The sequence below is a fragment of the Diabrotica undecimpunctata genome, chromosome 9 (assembly GCF_040954645.1).
Source record: "Diabrotica undecimpunctata isolate CICGRU chromosome 9, icDiaUnde3, whole genome shotgun sequence".
Lineage (NCBI taxonomy): Eukaryota > Metazoa > Arthropoda > Insecta > Coleoptera > Chrysomelidae > Diabrotica > Diabrotica undecimpunctata.
The window spans coordinates 87991226-88018513 of record NC_092811.1 but is presented as its reverse complement, the minus strand read 5'-3'; the positions used below and the strand labels follow the sequence as shown (position 1 = coordinate 88018513).

At 32.8% G+C, this 27288-nt stretch overlaps 1 protein-coding gene across 2 annotated transcripts in view; it reads right to left on the bottom strand.

Moving 5' to 3' along the window:
• The window catches only part of LOC140450234 (uncharacterized), a 584309-nt gene that overhangs the window by 187806 nt on the left and 369215 nt on the right, over positions 1–27288 (bottom strand). For both annotated transcript variants that reach the window (XM_072543748.1, XM_072543749.1), the window contains exon 4: positions 6950–7246. In XM_072543748.1, the coding sequence (XP_072399849.1) occupies positions 6950–7246 (297 nt within the window). The remainder of the gene's footprint in view (positions 1–6949; positions 7247–27288) is intronic.

The window sequence follows — 27288 nt, the reverse complement described above, 5'->3', positions numbered from 1 at the left end:
AAATCGTTTTCGTTTTCTTCTGAAATGCATAAGACTGGATGATACTCGTATAACCACAGGAGAAGAAAGAAAAGAAATAGAAAAGATCACTGCTATTAGAAACATTTTTCAATTGTTCAGTAATAATTGCCAAATATCATATAGCGCTGGCGAGTATGTGACACTAGATGAAATGTTGTGGGCCTTTCGCGGCAGGTGCAGTTTCCGTATGTATATTTCCAACAAGCCAGCAGAATATGGTATCAAAGTTTTTGCTTTAGTAGACGTCAAAACTTATTATACCGTCATTCTGGAGATTTACGCAGGGCTTCAGTTGGAGGGTCCATATAAAATTGATAACAAAACTGACGACGTTTTACAACGATTGTGTAAGCCTATTTTTAATTCTAGAAGAAATGTTACGATGAATCATTGGTTTACTGGAATTGAAATAATGAAAAAGATTCTTAAAGATTATAAGTTAACAGTTGTTGGAACTGTACGGAAAAATAAGAAACATATATCACCGACATTTATTCAACCTAAAAGTAGAGACATACATTCAACATTATTTGACTTTACCGAAAACGTTACTATTGCTTCATATATTAAAAAAAAAAACAAATGTTTATTGGTAGCTTCCAGTTTACATCACGACGATAACATCGATAAACAAACCGCTGAACTAAAGAAACCTGAGATAATAACATTTTATAAGGAGACCAAACGAGGTGTAGATTCCGCCGATCAGTTATGTGGTTAATATAATTGTGCAAGAAATACCCGACGCTGGACTATGGTCATATTTTATAAAATACTGAATGTTGCTGGCGTAAATACTCTATTATACTCTATAATAGAGTATAATAGAGTATTTACGCCAGAGAGTATTTACATACTCTCGCTTTTATACTCTATAATTCTAACAAAAATAGTACTCTCACTAGACGACATTTTTTAAAACAGTTATCGTTGCAGTTGATGAAAAGAGCTGAAACCAATAGAAGAGAATAACCCTGAACTTTCAACCACTAAGAGAAAGTACTGTACATTTTGCAAGAATAGAAAAAGTAGGTACTATTGTAAAAAATGCGCCTGTTGCATTTGTTTGCAACATGCTAATTACGTATGTCCTAATTATATTGAAAACCTCTGACTTCCTAATTCCATCGAAAACTTGTGATTTTAGCATTTAAGTTTCCAGTATAAACCCACTGTAATAAGTAATATTTAATGTAGTGATGTATTTCTGATATTTTATAATATTAAATTACTAGTTGTGTTGCTGCATAATTGCTAATTAAAACTTGTTACCCATAGGCCTCTCAGTCCTAACGTGTGCTATAATGGAATTTTTTGTTTCACGTGTTTCATATAGGGTTAAATCAAATTAAAATATATTTTATTAAGATTCTGTCTATCTTTTTTGTCATTGAATGCATTGGTATTTCTATTTATTTCTATTGATTCGTATATCTCCCTCTTCTTTTTGTTTTGTTCGGTTTTTAAAATTTTGATGTTTCCGAAGTCAAATTTATGCTTCTTCTCATTTTTATGTTTTGTGAGCGCAGTGATGTTTTTGTTATATTTGTGAGAACGAATTCTGGATTGAAGCAGTTGAGTGGTTTGTCGAATATAGACATCTTTACAGTTAATACATGGCATGTAATTTTTTGAGTTTTGGAGTTTGTTTTTTTAATTTAGGGAAATATTTATTTAAAAGGTTGTTTCCTTTGTGAGCTACTGTTATGTTATGTTTGGCTAAAATATTTGTTGATATGGTTAGATGTATATATATATATATATATATATATATATATATATATATATATATATATATATATATATATATATATATAGGTATATAGTAAACTCTTAAATATTGGGGAAATCTGTAAGAAAGACTCTAATGAGTATCAATTGTTTCGCCGAACGTTTTCGCCAAAGAGAATTAATTTGGCTTCTTCAGGGCTGAAAGGGAATAAATTATAATTAGCTACCATATATTATCTATTAAAACATTATTGATCTTACCGTAACTTAGAATTGTAGAGTTAGAATATTAAAAAACTTTGCTAGTAACATAGTGGTGTTTTTTGTTACTATGTGCAAAAAAGGTTTTTTTTTAAGGTTTGAAATGTATGGTAGCTTTGAACTTAACACGCAAAGGTTTACCCAAGGTTAATTGAAAAACCCAATGTAACTACATTTAAAAGGAGGCAATTCTTTGAATTGTCGGCAATAACTAAATTTTTGATTTTTAGAAAGTTTAAAAGTGAGGTTCTGTTTTAGCCAGAACGCAAGCGCTGACAAATTCAGTAGTTCTTATGAATCTTTATGTCGTTAAGGTTCATTGGTAAAAACGAATGAAATTAAATCCCAGTATAGGGAAATATTATTTTGATTTTCTTTATTTAATTATATTCTATTGTTCATGTATTATTATATCTTATTGAGATGTATCTAAGAAAAGAAAGGGAAAGTTATCTTTTTTTGTTAATGAAAATTAATTATAAAGGTAGGTTAGTTGTTAATGGATATATCAGTCAAGTTAGTTATCTGTGATGTTGTATTGTTCTTGGTATCTGATTTAAGTAAGAAGTGGTATACAGTGTAGGTAAAACTTTATGGTCGGTATGGTAAAATTTAACAGGATATCTAACTTAGATATAAAATCATATTTTCAGCGAACAGACAAAGATAACAATCATATTTCCCCTTGGTCTCCCCTGCATATTTCTTATTGCTGCCCATTGCCCAATAGTAAGACGATTAGTTCCGATTAGTTTCGATTAGTTCCGATTAGTTCCGATCTGAGATCTCTGGTTCCGATCCTAAGAAACTAGAGGTGGGTCGTTGACATTTTTATCGGAACCGTTTTTCGTAAACTGTAACTAGTTGATTGTTTATCAGTAGTTTCAAATTAACTAGTACACAAAAAACATATTGGCTATTATATTGAAAGAAACTAACGAAGGATATATTTATTATAACTTAAAAAATAAATTAAACAATACAAATAGTACTTACATTTACATGACACATTATTAAATCGCGAATCGTCTAAATTGACATTTAAAAACATACGTTTTTCCACTTTTCTTGTTGTTTCTTCTTTTGTTTAAAATTAAACCAGATTTTGAACATGTGTTCACAATGAACAGATTTTGTTACAATACTACAATATTTTATGAATATAGTGGTTAAGTTAGGATATACATGGCGATGGTTTTTCCACCACTGTAATGGACAGTTCCAATCACCGTTCGAAATTTTTTGTGGGTAATATCATCAGACAAATACATGTCGACTTCTTTTATATCTCTAGATACAGGTGTATGTTTAGATGAGTCATGTCTAATAAATTCATCAAAATACACCATGGACTTAAGTCATCTTTATCAGTTTCTTTTTCTTGTACTGGTTGATTTTCACTAGTACAATCTTCTTTTTCTTTTTTTATAGAAGTAACCAGCTTCTTAACTCTTTCCTTTGTTTTTTATAACTAGGTATTCTGATTAATGAATGAGTTTCGATTTACGATTGATCTGCATTTTCGATTTCAAATCTTTATTGATAGTTCGTCAAAGGATTTATTTATTGTAAATATTCAATTATGAATTATTTTTCTTAGTCAAAATTATTGACCTAGTATAAGAATAATATTTTATTTTCAAAAAATGCGCATTTGTAGAAGATGCAGCTTTCATGGTCCACGTTCTGAATATTGCAATGATTGAAACTTCTCCTGACGCATTTCTGTCCGTTTCGACTACTTCTACTACAAGTACTGACATACTGCCACCGCGACCCAAGCGTCAAAAGGTGATGGATACTTCCATTAATAAAAATATTAGTTTAGAACAAAAGAAACAAATAGATATGGATTTTATAAACCTATGCAAAGACTTGTTTCATCCGTTTTCCATAGTTGAAGAACGAGCTTTTAAAAAGTTTGCAGGGTGGATTCCTGGATATAAACCACCAACAAGAAAAACTCGTTCATTACGCCAGGCTCATTACTTCAGGAATGTTATACCAAAACTAAGCAAATTATTAGATCACAAGTTGTTAAAGAAGTAGAAAATATCTGTATTACTACTGACCTTTGGACATATGGAGTAACTGAGTTACATCGCATTAACAGGACAATATTTAACCGAAAATTTAAAATTTAAAACGATTTTATTAGGCTGCTGCCATTTTTCTGGAAACCATAATTCAGAAAAGATCGCTTTTGAATTTCAGTTTCTAAAAAAACACATTTCAAAAAAAGTACCTTATCTTTTGAAAGGCTTTTAAAGTATCAATTACAATATAACAAATTTTCCAAACGGCCAATCCAAGACGTGGAAACTAGGTAGAACTTCACCTATTACATGTTAAAAAGAATGACCGAGTTAGAAGAGGCAATCCGTTCCACTTTTGTATTAGTTAATACAGACTTAGACTTGGACCAAATCTAAATAATGAAGACTAAATAATGAAGATTATTTGTTTTCAATTTTCCCAAATTTTACGGCCTTAAGAAATAACAAGTACAATGAGTGGCCAAAAATACTTGAAGGGTAGTTCAGTGATTGTTATGGTACGCTGCCTTCAAGAATCTTGCAATAAAATTTTAGCAAACGGTAACCTTACATCCATAGTATCCGACGTAGTACAATTACTAATATCGGGTTTAGCAAAAAGTATTGTAAATGTGAACACATGTTCAAAATCTGATTTTAATTTGAAATAAAAGAAGAACACGGTTAACAAGAAGTAAAGTAGAAAAATTTACGTTTTTAAATGTCAATTTAGACGATTCGCGATTTAATAATAACGTGTAATGTAAATGTAAGTACGATTTACTATTTGTATTGTTTAGTTTATTTTTCAAGTTATAATAAATATATCCTTGATTAGTTTCTTTCACTTCAATAAATATACACATAAACGATAATAGCCATTATGTTTGTTTATGTAGGTACTCTCTTACTTAAAACTACTGTTAAACAATCATAGTTATTGTTTACGAAAATCGGTTTAGTTGCGTTAAGAGCGTAGGCGCAAAATTTCAGGCCAATGCTTTTTAAATGTATTCATTTTTTTCGAATCCTGAGAAAACTAACAAATATTTTTGAAAAATTTAAACGCAGAATGAAAGGTTGCCGAGAAACACATTATTGCCGAGGGCCGAAATAAACAAAAAGTTTTTTTGAATGAGATACTTAAAATTCAAAATCACACTAATTTTTTTTTTTCGCCCCTGTAACTTATTAAAATAAACATTATAGAAGTTTTCAGAGACTTTCGGCCCTCGGTAATAATGTATTCTTTCATTCTGCGTTTAAATTTTTCAAAAATATTTATTAGTTTTCTCAGGATTCGAAAAAAAAAAGAATGCCCACCTCTACTCATTCCTTACCTGTGTTCTACTTTGATTCGGTGCTTTGACTACGCGACATGAGACGTTGCCAAATAAATTCGTATGAAGGTTTTTTATTGTGGATTGATATTTCAATTTATTATTTTTATTGCGAATAAGGCACAACGTGACTTTAAAATAAGCTTATTTTGATGTTTAGATTTCCAATTCGGAAATCGTACTTAAAATACGAAACATTAATAAATTTTATTTACATAAAACGATTTCCGAAGTGCAAATTAAAATGTTAAATTAAACTTATTGAAAAGAAAAATTGTGGCAAATTTAAAATAAAAAACAGTGAGCTGTTATTTAAATCAATTCGCCCTAATTTGATTATCTTAGAATGTTAAAATGCTAAAAAGACAACAGGTCAAATAAAACCAATAAGTTTGGCAACGTTGAACTTCTCCTCTTTTCTTAGTTCCACTAATGCTATTTCGACGATATAATGGGCTGACGTAATATACCTCTCTCTTTTTAAATAGGTGTTTCTCACTCCATCTCACGTAGGATACATACCGACCATAAAGTTTTACCTACACTGTATATCGCTTAGATTCTTAATGTCACTCTTAACATTAATGGAGAAATCGTTAAGGAAAATATAAGACATTTCAATGAACTCTCTTTTAGATTTATTGTTCTCACGGTGGAGAATTGTAGTGTTCGTATAGTCCATGAGATGACCAGTGGAATGGACATGTTTGGCTAATGCACAACGGTCAGGGTGAAGTCGAGAATCACTTTTGTGCAGTGTAATACGTGATTTCAATAATTGAGATGTTTGACCGATGTAGGAATTGTTGCAAGAGAGACATGGAATGTTGTAGACAATGTTACTAAGCCTATCTATGGGAGTCTTATCTTTTATCTTAGAATAAAGATTATTAATTGTTAGGGCTGATCTACAAGCCACATTAAGTTTAATGTTGTTATTATTATTAACAAAGCTATTTTCAACACTTTTCAGAATCCTTGTTAACCCCGGAGTGATATCTCTGAAATATGGTAATGAAAAATATTTGTTGATAGGAGTATCCGAGAGATAGGAGTATAGGTATATATATTTATATACATTTTCAGATAAGTCTTGATACGAGTGATATGTGACTCTTGCCGCAATTGATCTTTTATTATGTTTTCCTTGCGTTAATATTATTTTTTTTGTATTCATTTCTGTTATGGTCTATTATCTTTTTTTTTTGTTTCTCATATTTATATGTATCCCTTCAAATACAAAAATATGTAATTTGATTGATTCATACAATATATTTGTAAGCATACAGAAACATGGAAGACGCGCTAACAACTTTCTTGTTTGTATATTTAAAATTTAATTTAGTTAAAAAAATTTTAAAAACTTCATTATTGATCATTTTTGTACGAAATATATTATTTGTTAAGTTATTATATAATATATGATTCTTTATTTTTGTAAGAACATATCTACGAAACAATCTGAAGTAAACAGAATATAAAATGAAAAACATACTGTCATATATCTTTCACGTTATTATAAAATATTACTGATAATAGTATGTATTTATTATTAAATACCTCTGTAGATAGACTTTGATTCGCGCCGTTGGCCAGTAAGTATTTGACGACGTTATCGTGGTTCTCTTGGGCAGCCATATACAACGGTGTAAAGCCATTTTGACTTTGTACATTGACGGAAGCGCCATGTTGAACTAGGAGCTTGACGACTTCCTCTTGACCAGCCAAAGAAGCTATATGTAGAGCGGTGTTACCTTTTTTAGTGGCAGCATCGACGACAGCACCTCGCTTGAGGAGCTCTTCGACTATGGTTACGTGACCGTCTTTTGAAGCGAGATGAAGAGCATTTAAGCCGTTCTGCAATAAAAGACAAGAAATCAGCAAAAACTCAAATCTCTTATCAATGAACGTAAACTATTAATATTATATATAACTGCGATATAAGAAAATATTCGACCTTGGTATACTGGAAAACAGAGATTGTTGTAAAACTTTACTTAAAACTGAAAATACTAAAATAATTGAAAATTGATATTAGTCTAGGAACGTTTTCTGCAGCCATGAAAACTACAGTACTAGATATTTATTGCGATCGCTAGCCGTTTATTTATAAATTTTGTAAAAGTTAAAATATAACAGCTGACACACTTAGTACAATTATGCGACTGCAGGTCAATTTGAATAATACAATGCGTTGTATTATTAATATTTACTTAAATATATTTATATTATACTATTTTATTAAAAAAAAAATATATCATTGGAGATGATTTTAATGCAAAGCACACTCACTGGGGATCATAATTAACAAATAAAGGAAAAGAGTTGCCGGCAGCTATAAAAGAAGAGTCATGTATAGCAATGTAGACCGACTTAGTGGCCAACAGATAGGAAAAAATTGGCGAATTTAATTAATTTCTTTGTTATTAAAGTATTTAATCCAATTTTATAGATACTAATGATGATTAGGATATGAATTCATATTATTCATCCATAATAAGGTAAGTGCACCAAATATTGCCATGCTCCTAATATTGCCACTCCCCATAAATTTATTATTTTGTCCCTTGAATCACAGATGGTCATGTAAGCTCAAATATCGAATTAAAACAACCACTCTAAAAACGTTATAGGTGGAACCAGTTAGTATTGGTGTTCACGGCAAAGCAGCGTGAAATTAATATAAAAGAGAATAAAACATAAATCGCCATTTTTGTTCCGCAGTAGTAATGATCCTAATATTGCCACATGAGATAGTTCCTAATATTGCCATGGCAATATTTGGAACCTAACATGAAAATTTACTTTTTATTTATAAAAACTTTCTTTTCAACAGAATGCCGAATAGAAAGAGAGCCCTGTGGTCTGAAGCGAATCTCGTTGCAGCGTTAGAAGCAATAAGAGCTGGAAGCAGTATAAGCTAAGCTTCATTACTATATGAAATACCTCCAACAACACTTGGACTACATTATCGCAGCCAAAATTCAGTTGAACGCCTTGGAAGGAAAACTGTTTTAAGTTTTGAACAAGAAAAAGACCTAGTTCGCAGAATTCATAAACTAGCAGAGGTGAGCATGCCAATAACTAGTAAAATAGTAAGAAGAAGTGTATTTTCGTATGCGATGATAATGAACATTCCTATCCTTTTTCTGATACATCTAAATTAGCAGGAAGGAAATGGCTGAAATTATTCTTTGCAAGACATCGCGATGTGGCTAGAAGGAAGGCTCAGCAAATGAATCCAGCAAGAGCACAGAAAATGAATCCATTTATTGTAAAGGATTATTTTAAGAAATTGGAGGAAGTATTCATTAAACTGAAATTGTTTGATAAACCTGGAAACGTGTACAATATGGACGAGAAAGGTTGCCGTCTAACGATCCATAAACAGCAAACCGTATTGGCCAAGAAAGGTGCTAAACATATCCACTTGACAGCGCCTGAACACGGTGAAAATGTTAATATTGTGGGTTGTGAAAATGCTCTGGGGCAAGCCATCCCACCGTTCATTCTTTTCAAAGGGAAGAGATTGAAGCCTGAATGGAATGATCATCTACCACCAGGATCAACTTTAATGATGACACAGAAAGGGAGCATGACAAATGAGGCGTTTATTTCATGGCTAGGACATTTTGCAAAGTATAAGAATACCGGACCAACACTCCTGATATTCGATGGTGAAAAATCGCATCTGGACATAAGTATTGTTGAAGCTGCAGAAAATTATGGTGTTACTTTATTTTGTCTTCCAAGTATCACCACTCATGAGCTGCAGCCTATGGATAAAGCACTCTTCAAAAGTTATGTCTTTTTGGGATCAGGAGATTTTAAATTTTTTGATAACTCAACCTGGGAAAAATTTAACCAAAATGCGATTTGGTGAAATGTTTAGTAAATTTTGGTTAAAAGCGATGACACTAGCTAACATCATCTCTAGACTCAAAGCAACTGGAGTATTTTCTTTTAACCCAGACATCATACCTGAATCAGCATTTGCACCCAGTCTTATAACGCATATTGAAGAAAATGTGTTAGAACCAATACACGTCGACGATAAGAACGTAAATAAGCCATCAACTACTACAGTTGATGAAAACGGTCCCTACACAAGTGGAATAAGTAATAAAAAAAATTAACAAAACGTCTTCGTTTATATAGCGAGTTGTCTCATTCTGAATCAGATTTCAGTGTTCATGATAGTACATCTGATAATATAAACAGCAAAGATGAAAATAAGGTACCATTCACTCCCGAAAAAGTTCCAGAACCAGACACTTCTCTTAAAGGTATGGGCTTACTAATTTCGCCGAAGGATTTATTTTCCACAGCAATAAAAAAACCACCCAAAGGTAAAAGTAACAAAGAACTTTCCAAACAACAAGAAAAATCAAAAGACAAAAACAAAGAACAGGAAGAAAAGAAAATAAACAAACATCAAAAAGAACAAGACAATCTAAACAAAGAAAATAAATAAAAGAAAATAAATAAGAATTTAAAAAGTAGTGAATCATGGTTCTTTCATGTATGTAATGAAGACCGCCAGGCTGACATGAGATTATGTCTTGCATGTGGCCAATACGTACATGAAGACTGTGTGGGTCTTACTAAACATGATAAGGATAAATTCATATGCCCCAATTGTTCTCAAAAATAGTAAAGGTCTCACATTAGTTTTTTAAATGTTAAGGTTTAATATTATTACTTATTTTTATTAACAAAATACCTGTTCCTTTTATTGCCAGTACTGTGGCAATACTAAGGGTGTAGGTTCCAAATATTGCCAGTTGGTAATTGTTTTAAAAAAAAAAAGAAGAATATACATTTTTTTGATTGTTTTATTTTATAATTGTTTAGAAATTAGACTATAAACATGTTTGTTACTTGTTTAATAAATTTACAGGTTATTTCAAATATATTTGTATTTAATAAAAAATAATAAGTCTTAGCATGGCAATATTTAGCTCACTTACCTTACTTACTGTAAGCGAGATTATCATTAGAAAGGAGTATAATCAAATACTAACAATTAAACTAACAAACTGGAAAAGTTATAGATCAAACCTTGAAGACAGAATTGAGTTATCAGTAACGGCAAAAAAATCCGAAAAATTAGATGAGAAATTCCAACTAAATGAATCTAAATAAGTTCAAGGTAATTTTACAAAAAAAAATCCAAAACAGTTTAATTAGAGTAAATGAAGTCCAAATATATTAATATTCCGCAAAAAACTTGGGTATTAAAAAAATGGATGATGGGAAGAAATTTAGCATTGTCCATACATGATCAAAAGTTGTTATACAAACAAATACTGAGACTACTATGGACGTATAGTTGCTAACTCTCGAGCTGTGATTTAAAGTAATATCCATTTCATCTAGAGATTACGAAATAAGGTATTAAAGAACATCGTTGATCTTTCTAGGTACACAAGAAATGTCGACCTCTACAAGAGCCATGCTATGGAAGATAAAGATAAAGGTATGAATAAGATGACAAGTAGTCACGAACAATGGCTCCATAGTTACGTAAACATCCATTTATTATCCAGATTTGCTTTGTTGGTTATTTTTACCAAAAAAGGCGTTCCATATAAGCCGCTTCTAGTATTACTCCTAGATATTTGAGCTCATTCGTCTCTTAGAAGATTCTCCGTGTAGAGAGAGCACCCCGATGCTATCTAGGTTCCGTCTCCTTGTAAAATGGACTGCGACTATTTTACTAACATTGATAGAGAGCTTTTCCCTGTCGCACCACCTAGTAAGAACATTATGTTCTTGAACGTCATGCAGCTCTTGCTTGATTTCTTTGTCCTTTTGTTAGCGCCTAGTAGCCTAAAAATTGTTTTAAATACCAATGTGTAATCTTTTTTAATGGTATTATTTTTGGCAATCGGGCTAATTGCCCATAATGTTCACTTAAATGAACCTATTCTAACTAAACTAACTCAACTACTAATCTGGAAATTAAAAGAATTTAAGTAGGAGGCTTTTCGCACCTAAGGGTCATTCAAGGTGACTCACAGACAGAAAGTGTACACCACGGAAAGTATAGGTAAAAAGGTAAAATATTTGGCGATTAATAATATTTTACCAAATATTGGCATTTTAATAAACTTAAGAATAATTTGATATACATATTGTACATATTTATTGATATTAAATGAAGTAGATTGAAAGGGGGTATAATTTTTGTAATAATAAACCATAATAAGTTCCTGTCTTTGTATCTCAAATTTACTACAAGCATACAAAATGTGATCTAAGTCGTAAACCACATTGTAAGTTTCACAAAGTTCGGTGTTAACTGCACCGATTTTATATAACTGTTAAGGAAAGCTTGCATGTCTAAATTTCTGCCCACAAATGGTCACAATATCATTTCATGATCATAATCTTTGTGACACTAAACTGTCGGAATACTTGGATGTAATAGTGTTTATCGTGTGAACTTATTAGAGCAATTCCCATTTTGCCTTAAAATTACTCTTAGATACCATTAAATATTATTGATCACCTATATTGTTCTTGATATGCTGTCCAGTTGTAACGCTGGCTAAGGAGTCTGCCACTTCATTGCCACGAGCTTTATATGAGCTTTCACCCAAGTAAAGTTTAATTCGTATTGACTTTTTTTAATTTATGAATTCTGACTTTTAATTCTTTAATAAAAGGATTTATATCAATAGCCATCACATTAATTGGGTTAGCGATGCATTTAAGAACAGATAAGGAGTCACTCAAAAAGTACATTTTTTTAACTTTTTTTTTTTTCGATATAACTGCAGACTTTTATAATACGAATCGCTTCTACAGAAAAATGGAAGTATTATTATTTAGTTTGAATTTTACTTGAACGTTTGTTGATGGTATATAGAATGCGTATCCCGTACCATTATTTTGTTTTGATGCATCGGCATATATTTTTCTAGAAAATCTGGCAGATTTGACATGCAGGCGCTTAATATATTTTACTTATCAACAAATGTTCATTGTATACAGGAATATTAATTTCTAGTATCACCAACATGTCACAGATTTTTCAACTAAAATAGTTCTTTTCAAATCACTATTCTAAGTACTTGTATTTCTAAAAGCCATACATAATGGAAGAGAAGGTTTTTTGACCAGTACGTGTTAGTTAAATTGTGGTTATTTAATAAGGCTATTTTATCTAACATAGTACGGTTTTTTAAAAAACGACTCAATAATACATTTTTATGACAACCATTCGCTCCGTAAAAATGTTGGTGGTTCTAGTGCTTCAATCCGAAGTGGTTTCACAGGCGTTGAACACATTGAACCCAAACAGAGTCTTATATTTTGAATAAACAGGGCAATATTTTGAATTATTTTCAATCATTTTAGGATGAAACGACTGGCTTATCCATATAACTTACATCAGTAATCCAAGATGGACCTAATAAAGGCTTTGTAAAAAGTTAAACACGATCGTGGATCTGCTCCCTATAAGGTTCTCCTTATGAAGTTTAAAAAAATTATATATACATTTTGATTCTATACTTTATATAAATGGTTTCCAGCTAAGCTTCTGGTCAAGAGTAATTCCAAGATAAGTTACCTTATTTGATACTGTATATAAGATACCATATACATTTATATCATCAATATTGGATAGACTATATCTTGTAAAAATAGTAACACTAGATTTTTGAGGGGTTAGGGATAAACGTAACGATTCAAATTTCAAAGTAGTTAGTTGTATATATAACGTGGGCTTAGTTTTGCCTGCCTAATAGTGTTAGAAACGACAAAATAATCAGCATACTGTATAATATTATAATTATTTTTTTCGTCGTGTATTTCTTTTGCAAAAATATTAAACAAAAGGGAAGAGATAACGGAGCCCTGTGGTAAACCTGCGGATGATCGTCTGGGACCTATTACAGAATTGTTATTTGACATAAACTTTTTTTTATGTTAAAAGATTGCACAAGACATTACACACTCTCGCAGAGACATCTGCCTGAAGCAATTTTTCTCTTAACCTAATGATATTAATTGAATCGTAGGTACCTTTTATATCGAGCAATGCAGCACCTAAGTAATAGTTATTTGAAAAGAATGGCAGTTGTTAAATAAGAAACTGTGTCAATAGTACTAAACCCTTTTTTAAAACCAAATTGTTCCAATAGAAAAAAGACAGACGGTATTTATTATGGCTAGCGTTTCTAACACAAATTTTGTTTTGGTATAGTGCACTTTTTATTAATTCCTTCTTGTTTTTATCTAGTGTCATTATTATTTGATGTTAACATTGTCGTTGGTGTCTGTTTATACCATCAGTTCTATTCTGTTATCGCTAAGCGAATGGCTGTTGTTTCGCAGTTTTCACTAATTTGTTTTTGAGTAAATTTACAATGTCAAGTGGTCTTAGTGATAAGTGATACATCCAAAGAGAATAACGAGCCACGTGAGGTTAAAAAGCGGAGAAAAGCCGGCAAAATAAATGATGTAATGAAAAAATTACGTGCCACCATTCGCGAGGTCGGAGAAGACTGCAAGTGCATTCATTACAACTGTTGTCAAGTCATCCCTTGAAACGAAAGACAACGATAAATTGCTCATTTTAACGAGTTAGGGGACTACAATGCTTAAAACAAATATTTAACAGGTCTTGTCACGGTTGTAGTTTTAATCAATCTTTCTATAGTTGTAGAGTTCGGGTAAGTGTGAGTGGCTCGTTTCAATATACTGTTGTTTGCTATAAAGCATTTTTGTCTTTACACGGCATCACTAATCGACGTGTTCAAACCATAAAAAAATTTACTTAAATTTGCCCATGCTAAAAAAGATGGACAGGGCGGTCATGACATCAGGCATACTACATTGACCGATGAAACAAGAACAATGGTTATGAGCTTTATTCAGTTCCTGAAAGGAAAGAAACCTCATTATTCTTTGCATGATACTAGTAAAATGTATTTACCTGCAGAATTTAATACAGCCAAACTTCATCCAATGTATAATGAGTCACACAGTAGTAATAAAATGGGGTACACTACATTTTATGAGATATTTGTGGGTAATTTCAATATATCATTCGGCTATCCACGTAAAGATACATGTAGCTCTTGCGACGCTTTCAAAGCTAATATTGCAATAACTATGGATAAAATGGCTAACTGCACTAATGAAGAAAACAAAAAATCATTGACAGCAAGACTGCAGATACTAGTGCGCGAAAAGACAATTCATTTACGGAAAAGTAAGCAGTTTTATTCTCTAAAAAAATGTATAAAAAAGGATCACGAAAAAACGAGACAATGGAAGCCATAACGATAGATTACCAAAAAAACCTTCCCACTCTCAACATCCAACTTTATTATCGCCGCCAACTCAACTTCATATTATTTAATATTCATGTTCTGTTAAATACAACTTCAGTGTTTTATACATACGACGAAAGTGTTGCCCGAGAGGGTGCCGATGATGTCTGTTCGATGTTGGAACACTTTCTTTTGCATATTTTGAATTCAAACATACGCCACTAATAATTTTATGTGATTTGGGCGGAGTCAAAACAAAAATTTTACCGTACTTGGCTTTCTCCACTACGTAGTGCACAAGATTAATCGACTCGACCTAGTGAATACGATATTTCTTATTCGTGGACACTCTTAAATAGAATGCGATAAGGACATGTTTTCATTTGTTTCATTTGTTTCATCTTTATGTACCAATATCTCCTACGGCAACCAGGCCTATCAGGATTCTAAAAATTGAAAAAAAAACACATACCTTTTGTGCCACACAAAGACCACTAGTTTGGCCTCTATCTTACAGCTGTATCAGTTCTTTCGAAAAATAGGGCCCGTAAGAGGAAATTGGAATCTGTTCCTTTAAACAACCTGTATAATAAACCTCCGCCTATTAAGACTGCTAAGGTGCATGATTTATTGCACCCAATCCAATTCCTGACAAACCCTGAAGCACATTTCTTTTACCAAGGACTAGTCCATGTCGGTACGAATAAAGGTAGTGATGTGGAATTTGTCGATGATCCACCAGTCAACATTTAACTCGCAAAATAGATCAGAGTCCAGCTCCTTAATTAAAAATTTAAAGATCTCAAGCACATATATAATTGGCAAAATATTTTTCTTTTATTTGCGTAATTAAAAGTCTTATACTAACAAACTAATAATTAAAAATGTTGTATTTAATTTTGCCAAACCAACATAAACGATTTTAAACTATAAAATTCGATTTGTACAAAATGAACAAAATATGACTCTGCTCGTTGTTTCCCGTGGCCCTTCAATTTTTAAATATTCACCAGGAACTCAGTAAATACCACATGAGTATTTGTTTTCTTATTCCTGTATTTATCATCAGCTGCCTTATAATAAAAATTCCATCTGTTATGAATCTGCTTTGCATAAAACCAAACTGATTATGGGATATTTCGGTTTCGTCACGTGTCCGTCTATCAGTTACTCTCTTCATATTTTCATGGTGTGACTAAGAAGTTTTGTGGCGCTGTAGTTTGTGTATTGCTGTATATCTCCCTTGTTTTTGAAATCTGGTACTTATACTGCTTCTTTATTCGTCTTACATTTGTCCCTCTTGTTAAATAAATTGTCCCTATTTCTCCTCAAACTGTCCACACTTCCCCAGTTATAAAGCTATTTTCTTGTGGCATCTTAATGTAATTACTATGTTTATCCGGAATAAGCCACAATTTAAGTTTAAAATAATTTTATTTTTGACGTTTCAATTTCCACTTCGGAAATCGTTCTCAAAATACAAACATTAGTAAATTAAACAAATTTTGTTTTTAGTTACTTCGTGAAAACTTCAAATAATTTAATTTTATCTGACTTATTCATATTGACAATTCAGACATATATTATACATTTTAAAGTAAACGACGTTAAAATGATATTGCCAATATTGCTGAGCTGCATTCTTGGGGCGACTTTATTGTAAGATAGTTCATTTGATTACCTGAAATCAACTTTAACTTGAGAATATTCGCCGTGTTTATTAAGAGTAAACTAAATGTAAACTAATGTAAACTAATGTAAAACCAAAATACTTACCATGTCGGGATAGTAGTATGAGGTTTTTTCTTGGTTTTTCCTTATGATTTACTATGGAATCACTAACAGAAAAATTTTACTGTCATCAATGCAAGTGGTTGTCTTTTTAAAGAAGAATTATAGGCTATAAATTTTCTGACGAATATGCTTAAGTTAAACTTGATTTCATGTAATTGAATGAACTATCTTACAATAAAGTCGTTCCAGGAACGTAACTCAGCAATATTGGCAGTATGATTTTAAATTCGTCTAGAGTCCATCTCAGAGATCGAAGTTGACATAGTTGCCAAAAGATTTTATTAAATAGGTAAAAATATAAAACAAGAGGTATTCACTTTAAAATTTAAAATAATAAAGTACAAAAAGTATCAACACCGCAACTGTCAAGTAAGTGTTACCAATTTATGCCAAAATTTCACCTTCGTTCGATTACAGTTACAGTGTGTTCCGAACAAATGTTCTTCATAAAAACGCTTTATAATGCATTTATACAAATTAAGTGAAACATATTGTTGTCTATTTCTTTAAGTTAACATTAATAGAAATCTTTAAATATTAGTTCTACGCGTATATAACAAAATATGTCTAGAGGCTGTAATGCCAGTGTACTCGGCAAAGTGATTCTAAAAAAGAACACACCTACCGCCTAAATATTTCGTGTTGGTATCAGGTGACGTCACGGGCTATGACGCCGATGACGTGCAACGCTTTGTAAATTAGATGGACTGTACTTTAAAATGTATAATATATGTACAGTGAACGGCTAAATTATAGAAGATTATCATTATTTCGAGAACCGTCTAGTTTTGGGGGAAATCCCGAAACAGGTTGATTTTTGTTATAAAATACCCATATTATAACATACATGGAGTAGGGATGACGTCACCGGTGCGGGTGTAGTGACATAACCGTTAATTTTTTTAAATAGAAATTGGTATAATGCGACACTTCATTTGAAGGAGAATTTAATTCTCTATTTAACGACATTACATTTTTAACTAAAATAGTTTTTTAAGGATACAAAACAATTTTTTTTATTTAAATTCAACTAAATTACTTACAACTAATGATTTAATTAATAATGTACTTTAAAGTAACCAAATTATGCATAACAATTGTTTTCAATTAAATGTTCGAAATGCCATCCATCGGTTCCTGCCATGACTTTCTGAAGTAAATACTTAAAAAAGCAAAAATAAGTAAAAATAATAATGGACACAAAAAGTTGGATGCGGATATAAAAAAGAACACAGAACCAGGTATGCAATTTATTCAACGCAAAATATCCAGACAGACCCATCAGCCAATCAACAGTAAGTAAAATAGCAAATTGATATTTTATTAAATGTACATGACAATCCTGAAATTATGCAGGATTTATGTATCCGCAATCCACAGTTCATCAATCAAATCCTTTTTTTCCGACGAAACCACATTTTTTATACATGGTACCGTGAATCGTCAAAATTGGAGATATTGGAGTCAAGAAAACCCACATTGAATGACTGAGTCACACACGCAATATCCTTAGAAAGTAAATGTATGGGCAGGGATCATTAATGACAGAATCATCTCTTTTCTTTAAAGAAAATCTAACAGGAGAACGTTATTTAACTTTTTTTAAAAAATCAACTTATACCTGTCCTTGCTAACATGTATCCAAATGCCAATAATCCAAATTTACCTAGTGAAAATATCTGGTTTCAACAAGATGGAGCCTCTTCGCATTACGCACGTGAAGTACGTCAATTTTTAAATCATTGCTTTCCCAGCAGGTGGATCGGAAGAAGAGGTTTTATAGAGTGGGCAGCAAGGTCGCCAGATCTAGCACCTCTAGACTTTTTCCTGTGGGGTTACATAAAATCAATAGTTTATGTCAATAGACCCCAAAACTTACAGGCATGAAATGAGTCTAATTAGTCATCCGCAATGTACTTGATGAATGTGTCCGTAGATTCGCATATTGTCAAGAAACCGATGAATGGCATTTCGAACATTTAATTTAAAATAATTATTATGCATAATTTGGTTACTTTAATGTATATTATTAATTAAATCATTAGTTGTAATTTAGTTGAACTTAAAAAAAAATTGTTTTTGTACCCTTAAAAAAATATTTTAGTTAAAAATGTAATGTTGTTAAATAGAGAATTAAATTCTCGTTTAAATGAGGTATCGCATTATACGGATTTCTATTTAAAAACATTAACGATTACGTCACTACACCTACACCGGTGACATCATCCCTACTTAATGTACTTTATAACATGGGCATTTTATAACAAAAATCGACCTGTTTCGGGATTTCACTCAAAACTCGACGGTTCTCGAAATAATGCTAATATTCCATAATTTAGCCGTTCACTGTATGTCTGAATTGTTAATATTAATGACTCAGATAAAATTAAATTATTAGAAAAATTTTTCAAGTAACAAAAAACAAATATTATTTAATTTATTAATGCTTTGTATGTTGAGAACGATTGCCGAAGTGAAAATAGAAACGTCAAAAATTAAATTATTTTAAACTTAAATTGTGGCTCATTCCCAATAAAAATAGCAATTAAACAGTGCCATGAAAAGAACGTGAAAATATATGCGACGCGTTTAACTTGTATAAAAAAGTGAAAGAAGCGGCTGATCCTCAATAAGCCTGGTATCTTCAATAATAACTGCACTTCTACATGATCAACATAGTAACTCATATTTAAAGTAGAGGACAAACTTAAATAATAGGAAAGTTACAGAACGAATCTATTTGAAGACGACAGCATTAGTTCATCTCCGGATATTACTAACTGCGGTGGGCCCATGCGATGGACAATGGTAAAGCGATGGTTCCTAATGAAATTTTAATTTTAAGTGAAATATATAAGTTTATAAATGATAGCAATGTTTTAAAGGCTATAACTTCGTTTTTCAAAACTATTTACACCAACGGATATCTACCTAATGGTTGGTCCAATTCATTGTTCATAGCCCTACCTAAGAAGACAACAGCAACTATCAGTTATAGAACTATCCTTTTTCTTAAGGTACTACATGGTCGTATCTATAATAAATTCAAAGAATATCTAAATGACTAACAGTTTGTTTACGTAACGGGTTTGTAACGAGAGAGGCATTGTATATATATACAAGGATTTCCTCAGTTTTCACTGTATTCCTTCACTCAACCGTTTTCTCCAATTTTTCCTGTTTAGCCAGTCCCCTTCCTGTAGGTTTCTTCTACTCATTGCTTCGTCCACTTCATCTCTGAAAGATCTTCGGGGTCTGCCTCTCTTGCTTCTTCCTATCGGACTCCACTCTGTTATTCTATTTATCCACCGATTTTGGTCTGCTCTTCTGACATGTCCGTACCAGGTTAACCTCTTCTGTTCGATGTAGTCTATTATGTCGGAGTTCATTCCCATTCTCCTCTTAATCTCCATGTTATTTATTCTATCTCTTGTTGTTGCTCTGCAGCTTCTCCTTAGGAATTCCATCTCTATTGTTCTTATTTTGTTTTTGGTTTTTTTATTTATTGTCCAATTTTCACACCCATAAGTGTGTTACTTCTTGTTATGGTATTATAATTTTTTTTTCTTTGTTTTCATGCTGATGTTCTTATCCCATAGTACCGGGTTCAATTTTCGTATGCAGTCTCTTGTTTGTCCTAGTCTATTTTTTATATCTTCCTCCGTTGTTCCTTTGTTTGATATTATGAAACCTAAATACTTATACTTGTCTGTTCCTTTGATTTGTTTACCTTCGTCTATTTCCAGCTGTTTTATTTCTGTATTCTCCGTTGTTAGGTATTTAGTTTTTTTTAGGTTTATTTCCATCCCATTCTTTGCATATTCCTGCTCCAGTTTTCTTATCATAAAACTAAGGTCATCCTCATCTTGTGCGATCACTATTTGGTCGTCGGCAAAACTTAGCGTATATAGATATTCGTTCCTTACTGGTATACCCATTCCTTCGCACTTTCTTTTCCATGGCTTCAGGGTTTTTTCCAGGAATATTTTAAACAGGGTGGGGGATGTGGAGCAACTTTGTAGTAGTCCCTTTGTCGTCTTAAATAGACTGCATATTCTATTGCCCGTTTTGATAGCTACTTCGTTATTCTTGTAGAGGCATTGTTTGGGGATGAATTTACTTACATAAAGATGTCGTGATATATCTGTAGACATATACTGTTTTTTATTGACTTCCTGTAGGCATTTGATCGTGTTAAACACTCTATATTGATCTAAATTCTAAGAGACATTGGCTTGGATGGCACAGACGTTCGCATTATAATTGCAAATTTGTGTTAGAATTAAACAATATCAGTTTTGATAAACGGTTTAAAATCATACAACAAGAAATAATTGTGAACGATGAAGTCATCAATAATTTGCGATATCTTTACGATACAGTACGCCTAGCTTCTACTCAAGAAGATCTGCAAACATTAGGTACTTGACAGTGTCGTTGAGAGCTGTAAGAAAGCAGGTCTAAATCTGAACATACGGAAAACCAAAATACTTATAATAAGTAAACAACAGAACATAAAACCGTCTATGTATGTAAATAGTACCAAACTTGAGCAAGTTAATCAAATTGTTTACCTTCGATATCAGTTTAATTGTAACGCAGAGAGTCACGGTGTAATTAGATCTAGAATACCGCAGGCCTTTAAAAAAAAGACGTAAAATTGGTATTGCCTATCTGCCTACTTCGCTGCCACATCGCCGTGAAGTTTCTTGGGTGGGGAAGACTCGAAACTCCACAATACTACAAGGTCTCAGCAAGACTACTAAGCATAAAAAAGCATCAAAGAGAGGTGGAGTACTTCGGAGACATGTAATGGGTGGTCCCAAATATAGGTTGCTACAAAATATTATGCAAGGGAAAATAGTAGGCAAACACAGTCCAGGACAAAGAAAGACTTGGTTAAAGAACTTGTAAGATTGGCATTGAATTGATACATGCATGCTATTTATACTGACAGTAAATAAAATTAAGATGACTCTAATTGGAATCAACGTTCTGAAAGGACATGGTACATGAAGAAGAAGAATGTAGTAAGCGTTACGGCCTAAACATTAACATTCTTAAGATGAAATTAATGATTTTTTTTGAAATGGCAAACACAGGCTATTTTCCAAATACACAGCACTATGGTTGAATAAGTGACATCCTTTAAATACCTGGGTGTACTATCGAATAGCAAATACAATTTCACGAAAAAAATTCTGCCAAGAATTGAACAGACTAGATAGACACCCATTTATTGACATGAAAAACTTTTTTATTAGATAGTTGTTTATCGAAGGAGGCGACGGAGTACCTATCAAAAAGTTGGAAGACAGAAAAGTTTTAATTAAAGTTTATGACATAATAATTTCCGAAATTGAAAATAGCAATAATTTTTGGTTTGATATTTCATAGTAGCCCAAAAAGGTTATAAAACTCAGACTATCCTGATGGGTGGATTGTTGGAATCATCTCCTAGCGATGATAAAAAAAAACTTAGGACTATCCTATGTTAATAGTATGACAAAATCGAGCTACAGTACCGTGGAATAAGAGGTTTTATGAGAGGTCATTATGCGTAATATAAAGAAGTGTTGAAATAACTAAATAGTACATATATCCCTCCAGACCTCCCTCCATATATATTTGCAACACGAATAAGTGTCTAAAGCGGATAGCCGATAAAGGAGACAGACTTTTGGTCGATAAATTATGTCGTAAAGTCGTGAATGTGGCAAATAGATAAAAGATGTTACCTTAGTACAGCCAGGGCCGTGTGTTTTACGTCCACTCACATACTTAAACATGTTTAACTGTTACTAAATAAAATGCAATTAATGTTCTATATAAAAGAAGTTACTTAATACTGACGAAATGTTACATTTTAATAAAAATGGAATTTTAAAAAAGTTAAAAAAGTTGATAAGGATCTTTACAGCTGCGATTCCATCAAAACAGTGATTTCAGTTAAAATATACGAGGGAGTAGAATTAGCAAATATGTAATGGACATGTTTGCAAATTTGTAAGCATTTCCTGTTTTTTAATCAAATGAAAGGCAGATATCGAGCACAGTTTTTTATTAAATCTTGCCCAACTACTTTCGCTCCTAGTCTACTGTCACCCAATATGTAGCTTCTTCAAATTTATAATAATTTTTAAACTGTTTGTCCTTTGTCTCATGTTATACAAATGTATTAGTTAATGTTTATGACATTTACCAAATTGTTGGATAGCCTAATTTTAATGAAATGCCCCTGAAGATGCTCTAGGAGCGAAAGTACCTGGGCAACATTTAATAAAAAACTGTGCTCGATATCTGCCTTTTATTTGATTAAAGTTAATTTATTCGAGCATTCAACCATATATCACTTTATTTCCTGTTTTGTTCAGATGGAAAAATCCATACAAACATGAGAAAAATAGGTGCAAAAAATAAAAATATATTAAATAACCTTACTTAACAGTTAAGAAGAGAAATAGACAAAATTAAAAATGAATCAATTAGTCAATACATAAACATCAAAGAATTTACATTGAAAATGTATTTTTACATTTTTTTGAGCATCTAGAGCCCGCTATGCAAGAAAGTGATAAGATACGGGAAAAAAATTTTCTTAGAAAAAATTGAACTGCCCATAGAGACCGCTATTTTGGATCTAGAAGGTTGAAATTTAATTAATCATCATATTTTATAGTATAGTGGAATACGTCTGTAAAATATAAGCCAAATTGAGAGGGGTCGCCTGACCAACTTTGCATAGTTGACGTGGAATTGCCCAAAAACATGTTTGGATGAATAGGTACTATAGGTAGAGTATCCAAACGCCTAGAAGAAGGAGCATTGATCAAATAATAGACATAATATACCCGAGAAATTTTTTTGTCATACTTTAACCGAAAAGCCGGGGTACTAGGTAGTACCCTTTTACAATTCCCAGTAAAGGACAGACTACTTCAGGGCTTGGCAACCCTGCCCCTACGCCAGCTACTGTTTCTCCACCAAGCTTATCCTAGGAGAAAACAGGTCCCAATCCTGTACTTCATCTAACCCCCGTATACTAAATACATCGACCGGAAGGTCGTTAAATATTCCTCATGGAGGACAGCAGCGACCAGCAGTACCAAGAGAATGCATTTAGGAAATTATCCTGGACCGACTTATTGGATGTTTACAAGCGGAATTGTATTAGCAGAATTATTGTGTTACTGTGATGCAATAAGGCAGGGGAACCCATTACATTATAAGTCCCAAGAAAGTTATGTGTGATGTTTAAGAGAAGGCCTCGGATGTTATCAGGCAGTCCGAGTGACGACCGACGCTACCTTGAGTCCGGGTCAAGGAGTGCGAAATTGGAAACCGGCCACATCGTGTGGAATATCATGTACTAGTCCACAGAAATTAAAACTATTAATAAATTAATAAATAATAAATAATAAACTAAATTAATATCGGTACATGGAACGTGCAAGGGCTAACGACAATCATAGGCCAGTTTTGAATTATTAAAAGAGAACTGGCAAGGTATAACATTGTAATGTCTGGACTAGCTGAAATGTATTGGTTAGGAGAGGGCCACTTTGGAACACAGAATAGCATTTATGTTTACTTCTCTGACATGTGTTGCTATTCTGGTAACTCTCACAACCACATAAACTTAATATCCTACGTTTATGCGCCAACCAGTACAGCAGACGATATAACAGTCAAGAAAATCTACGAAAAATTGGAAACAGCAATTACCACCATTCCAAATAAACAGCTAACCTTAATATGCGGTGACTTTAACGCAAAAATCGGCAACACCACACATAATGACGACCTAAAGAATGTACTGGGAAAGTTTGGCATAGGTTAGAGAAACGAAACAGGAGACCGCTTAATCGAGTTTGCTATCACACATAACTGTTCTATTATGAATACTCTATTAAAACACCATGTACGCCGACTTTATACTTGGAAAAGTCCTAGTGATAGGTCTAGAAGTCAAGACTACATCCTCACTAATATTCGCTGGAGATCATTAATCCAAACAATCAGATCATACTCAGGGGCGACATGTGAATCAGATCATACTCTTCTCATAGCTAAAGTAAAGGTCAAACCTTAAGCAATCTACAAACCAAGAGAGACAACGTAGATAGAAATCAGAAAGAAGGATGATCTCCAAAAAGTGCAAAAAAGTATGCCCTCTATTGGTAAGGGTACATCACAAGAAATATGGAAGACTATTAAACATTATGTAACTACACCAATTAATTGCCCAAAGTTAAATAATCCAGTAAAACAAAAACACTACATAACAAATGAAACCTTTAGAATAATTGAGAATAGAAGAAATCTTTGTCAAAATGGTATACATAGACTAAGGAAAAAGCCAGTCTAAGAGACCACAACAAAGAAATAAATCGAAGACGCAGGTCTGAGAAACAACCATACTATCACAATATATGCAAAAAAATTGAGCATTGATCAAAACAATCAGCCAAGAGATGTATTTAGAAAAATACAAAACATAATAAAAGACTTTAAAGCCAGAACTTGAGCCGTTGAAGACCACACACGAAACCCTGAAAACCAACAGGGAAGATATAGCAAAGACATAAAAATTATATTGCCTGGATCCACATAATAATGATCAACGCCAGGAACTTGTTCACCAAACTCCTGAAGAAATCGAAGAAGAACCTAACATACTCGAGAATGAAATAAGACTGGCGATCAGTAAACTCAAATAAAACAAAGCACTAGGTCCAGATATGATAACAGCTAAAGTGCTCAAAGCTAAAGACGAAACCGGAATAAAATTGCTTCACTTGCTCTGTAATGAAATATGACATTCCAAGTAATGGCCTGACGACTGCAAAAAATCTACAATAATGACAATACATAAAAAGGCAGCTTTCATAAATGCGACAACTCTCTTATCTAAACATGCTAGCAAAATAATTCTACACATAATCAATGAGAGACTGAAAACTTGCCTACAAAGAGAAATGTCCCAAGAGCAAATTAGATTTACCAAAGGTAGAGGTACTCAAGAATATCTTCTGAACATAAGACAAATTATAGAAAAGTGTAGGTAATGTAGGGAATAGGGTCAAATGGCACCACTTATGGCAGATACAGAAAGAAGTAGGCGTACCACAGCACTTAATTTCTTTTATAACTTAACTATACGAACACACTACTGAAACTATTAGTTTTGTTTATTAGCTATTAGAAGTGCTTGACACTCTCTCAAACGAATTCCATCCAGAACAAGGTGCCAGACAAAGATTTATACTGTCTCCACAAAAATAAACAACTTACGTTTTGCAGACGACACAGCTCTTCTTGCAATAGTCTAGTATACTGTCTCCACAATTATTTAATATATACGGGGAGCATATTATAAGAAGAGCACTTGAAGAATGGGAAAAGGGCATCTCAATAAATGGCCGAAAAATTAACAATCTACGTTTTGCAGACGAAACAGCTCTTCTTGCAAATAGTCAACAAGAGTTACGAGACTGGTTGAAAACAAAAGTCAAATATTTGGTCTGCGCGAAACCTATTAATCCGGGACTAGACGCGTGTCGATCGAAAAGACCGAGCCGTGAAAAATTTTTAAATGATGCTGCTTGTATAGTGGTGGTGGTACTTATCTTCCTGGAATGCTCCAAACGGTTTTGCTCTTACCGACTGACGTTATATTATTTCAGTTTTTATTTCGCCTTTTAGAGATACAATTTAATATTTTTGTAGTCAATGCTTTTGACCGTGCGCGTGTACATAAGTATCAAAGATATTTGTGTTTCAACTTCTCAGTTTTAGATATTGGTGTGAATTTTACAATTAATATTACGGTAAGTGAACCCTCTATATGTGGTTCTTTTTATAATATTTGTTAAGTCTAGTATTTTAGTGAAAAATATAGTCATATGTATGGTAATTTGTAATAGTATTTTTTTTATTTGCAGGTTATGTGTTCTTACGAGAAAGAAATAAAGCGTATTTTAGCCATATGGGCTAAAATTGAGAGCAACGATGAGATAGATGGACCTCTTGAAGACCAAGATGACGTTTTGGAGAACAATGATCATTACTCTAATTCAGAGCAATCAGAATCAGAAGAGCTACCAGATTTTAAACTCAGCAAGATCTAAATACTTGTCTGTGTTTGGTGGGAAGTGACAAAAGACGTTGTGGAATAAATGCCCCGTGGCTGTTTAAAAAAGGACCCGGAGCAGGAACATAGTGACTTAATCTTCTGGAGTAATTGGAAAAGCCATAGAAGCAAAAGCTATTATTAATACTTGGCAATTGTTTTTTCCAGACTCTGTCATCAGCGAAATAGTTGAACATACAAACAAATATATTCTAATCCATCCATCCAATGGCACTACAGCCCAAATCGGGCCTTGGCCTCCTTCAACAAGCTTCTCCATTCTCCAATCATTTCGATTTACTGCTGTACTTTTCCATGAACGCGTTCCCAGGCAGTTCCTGGCATCCTCATCGACTTTGTCTTCTTATCTCTTTTTAGGTCTTCCATCAGGTCTTTTCCCCTGCATTCTTGCATTTAGTAATTTTCTGGGGATTCTATTCTCATGCATGCGGACCACGTGTCCTGCCCACCGTAATCTCTACAGTTTAGTGTATTGTGCTAGAGTTGGTTCGCTATATTGCTCGTATATTTCTCTATTATACCTAATTTGCCAGTTATTGTTTTCACTTATTGGGCCCAGTATCCTACGTAATATTTTTCTTTCAAACACATCTAATGCGTTGGCAGATTTCTGTGTCACTACCCATTTTTCACAACCATAACTTACTATAGGCCTGATTATTGGT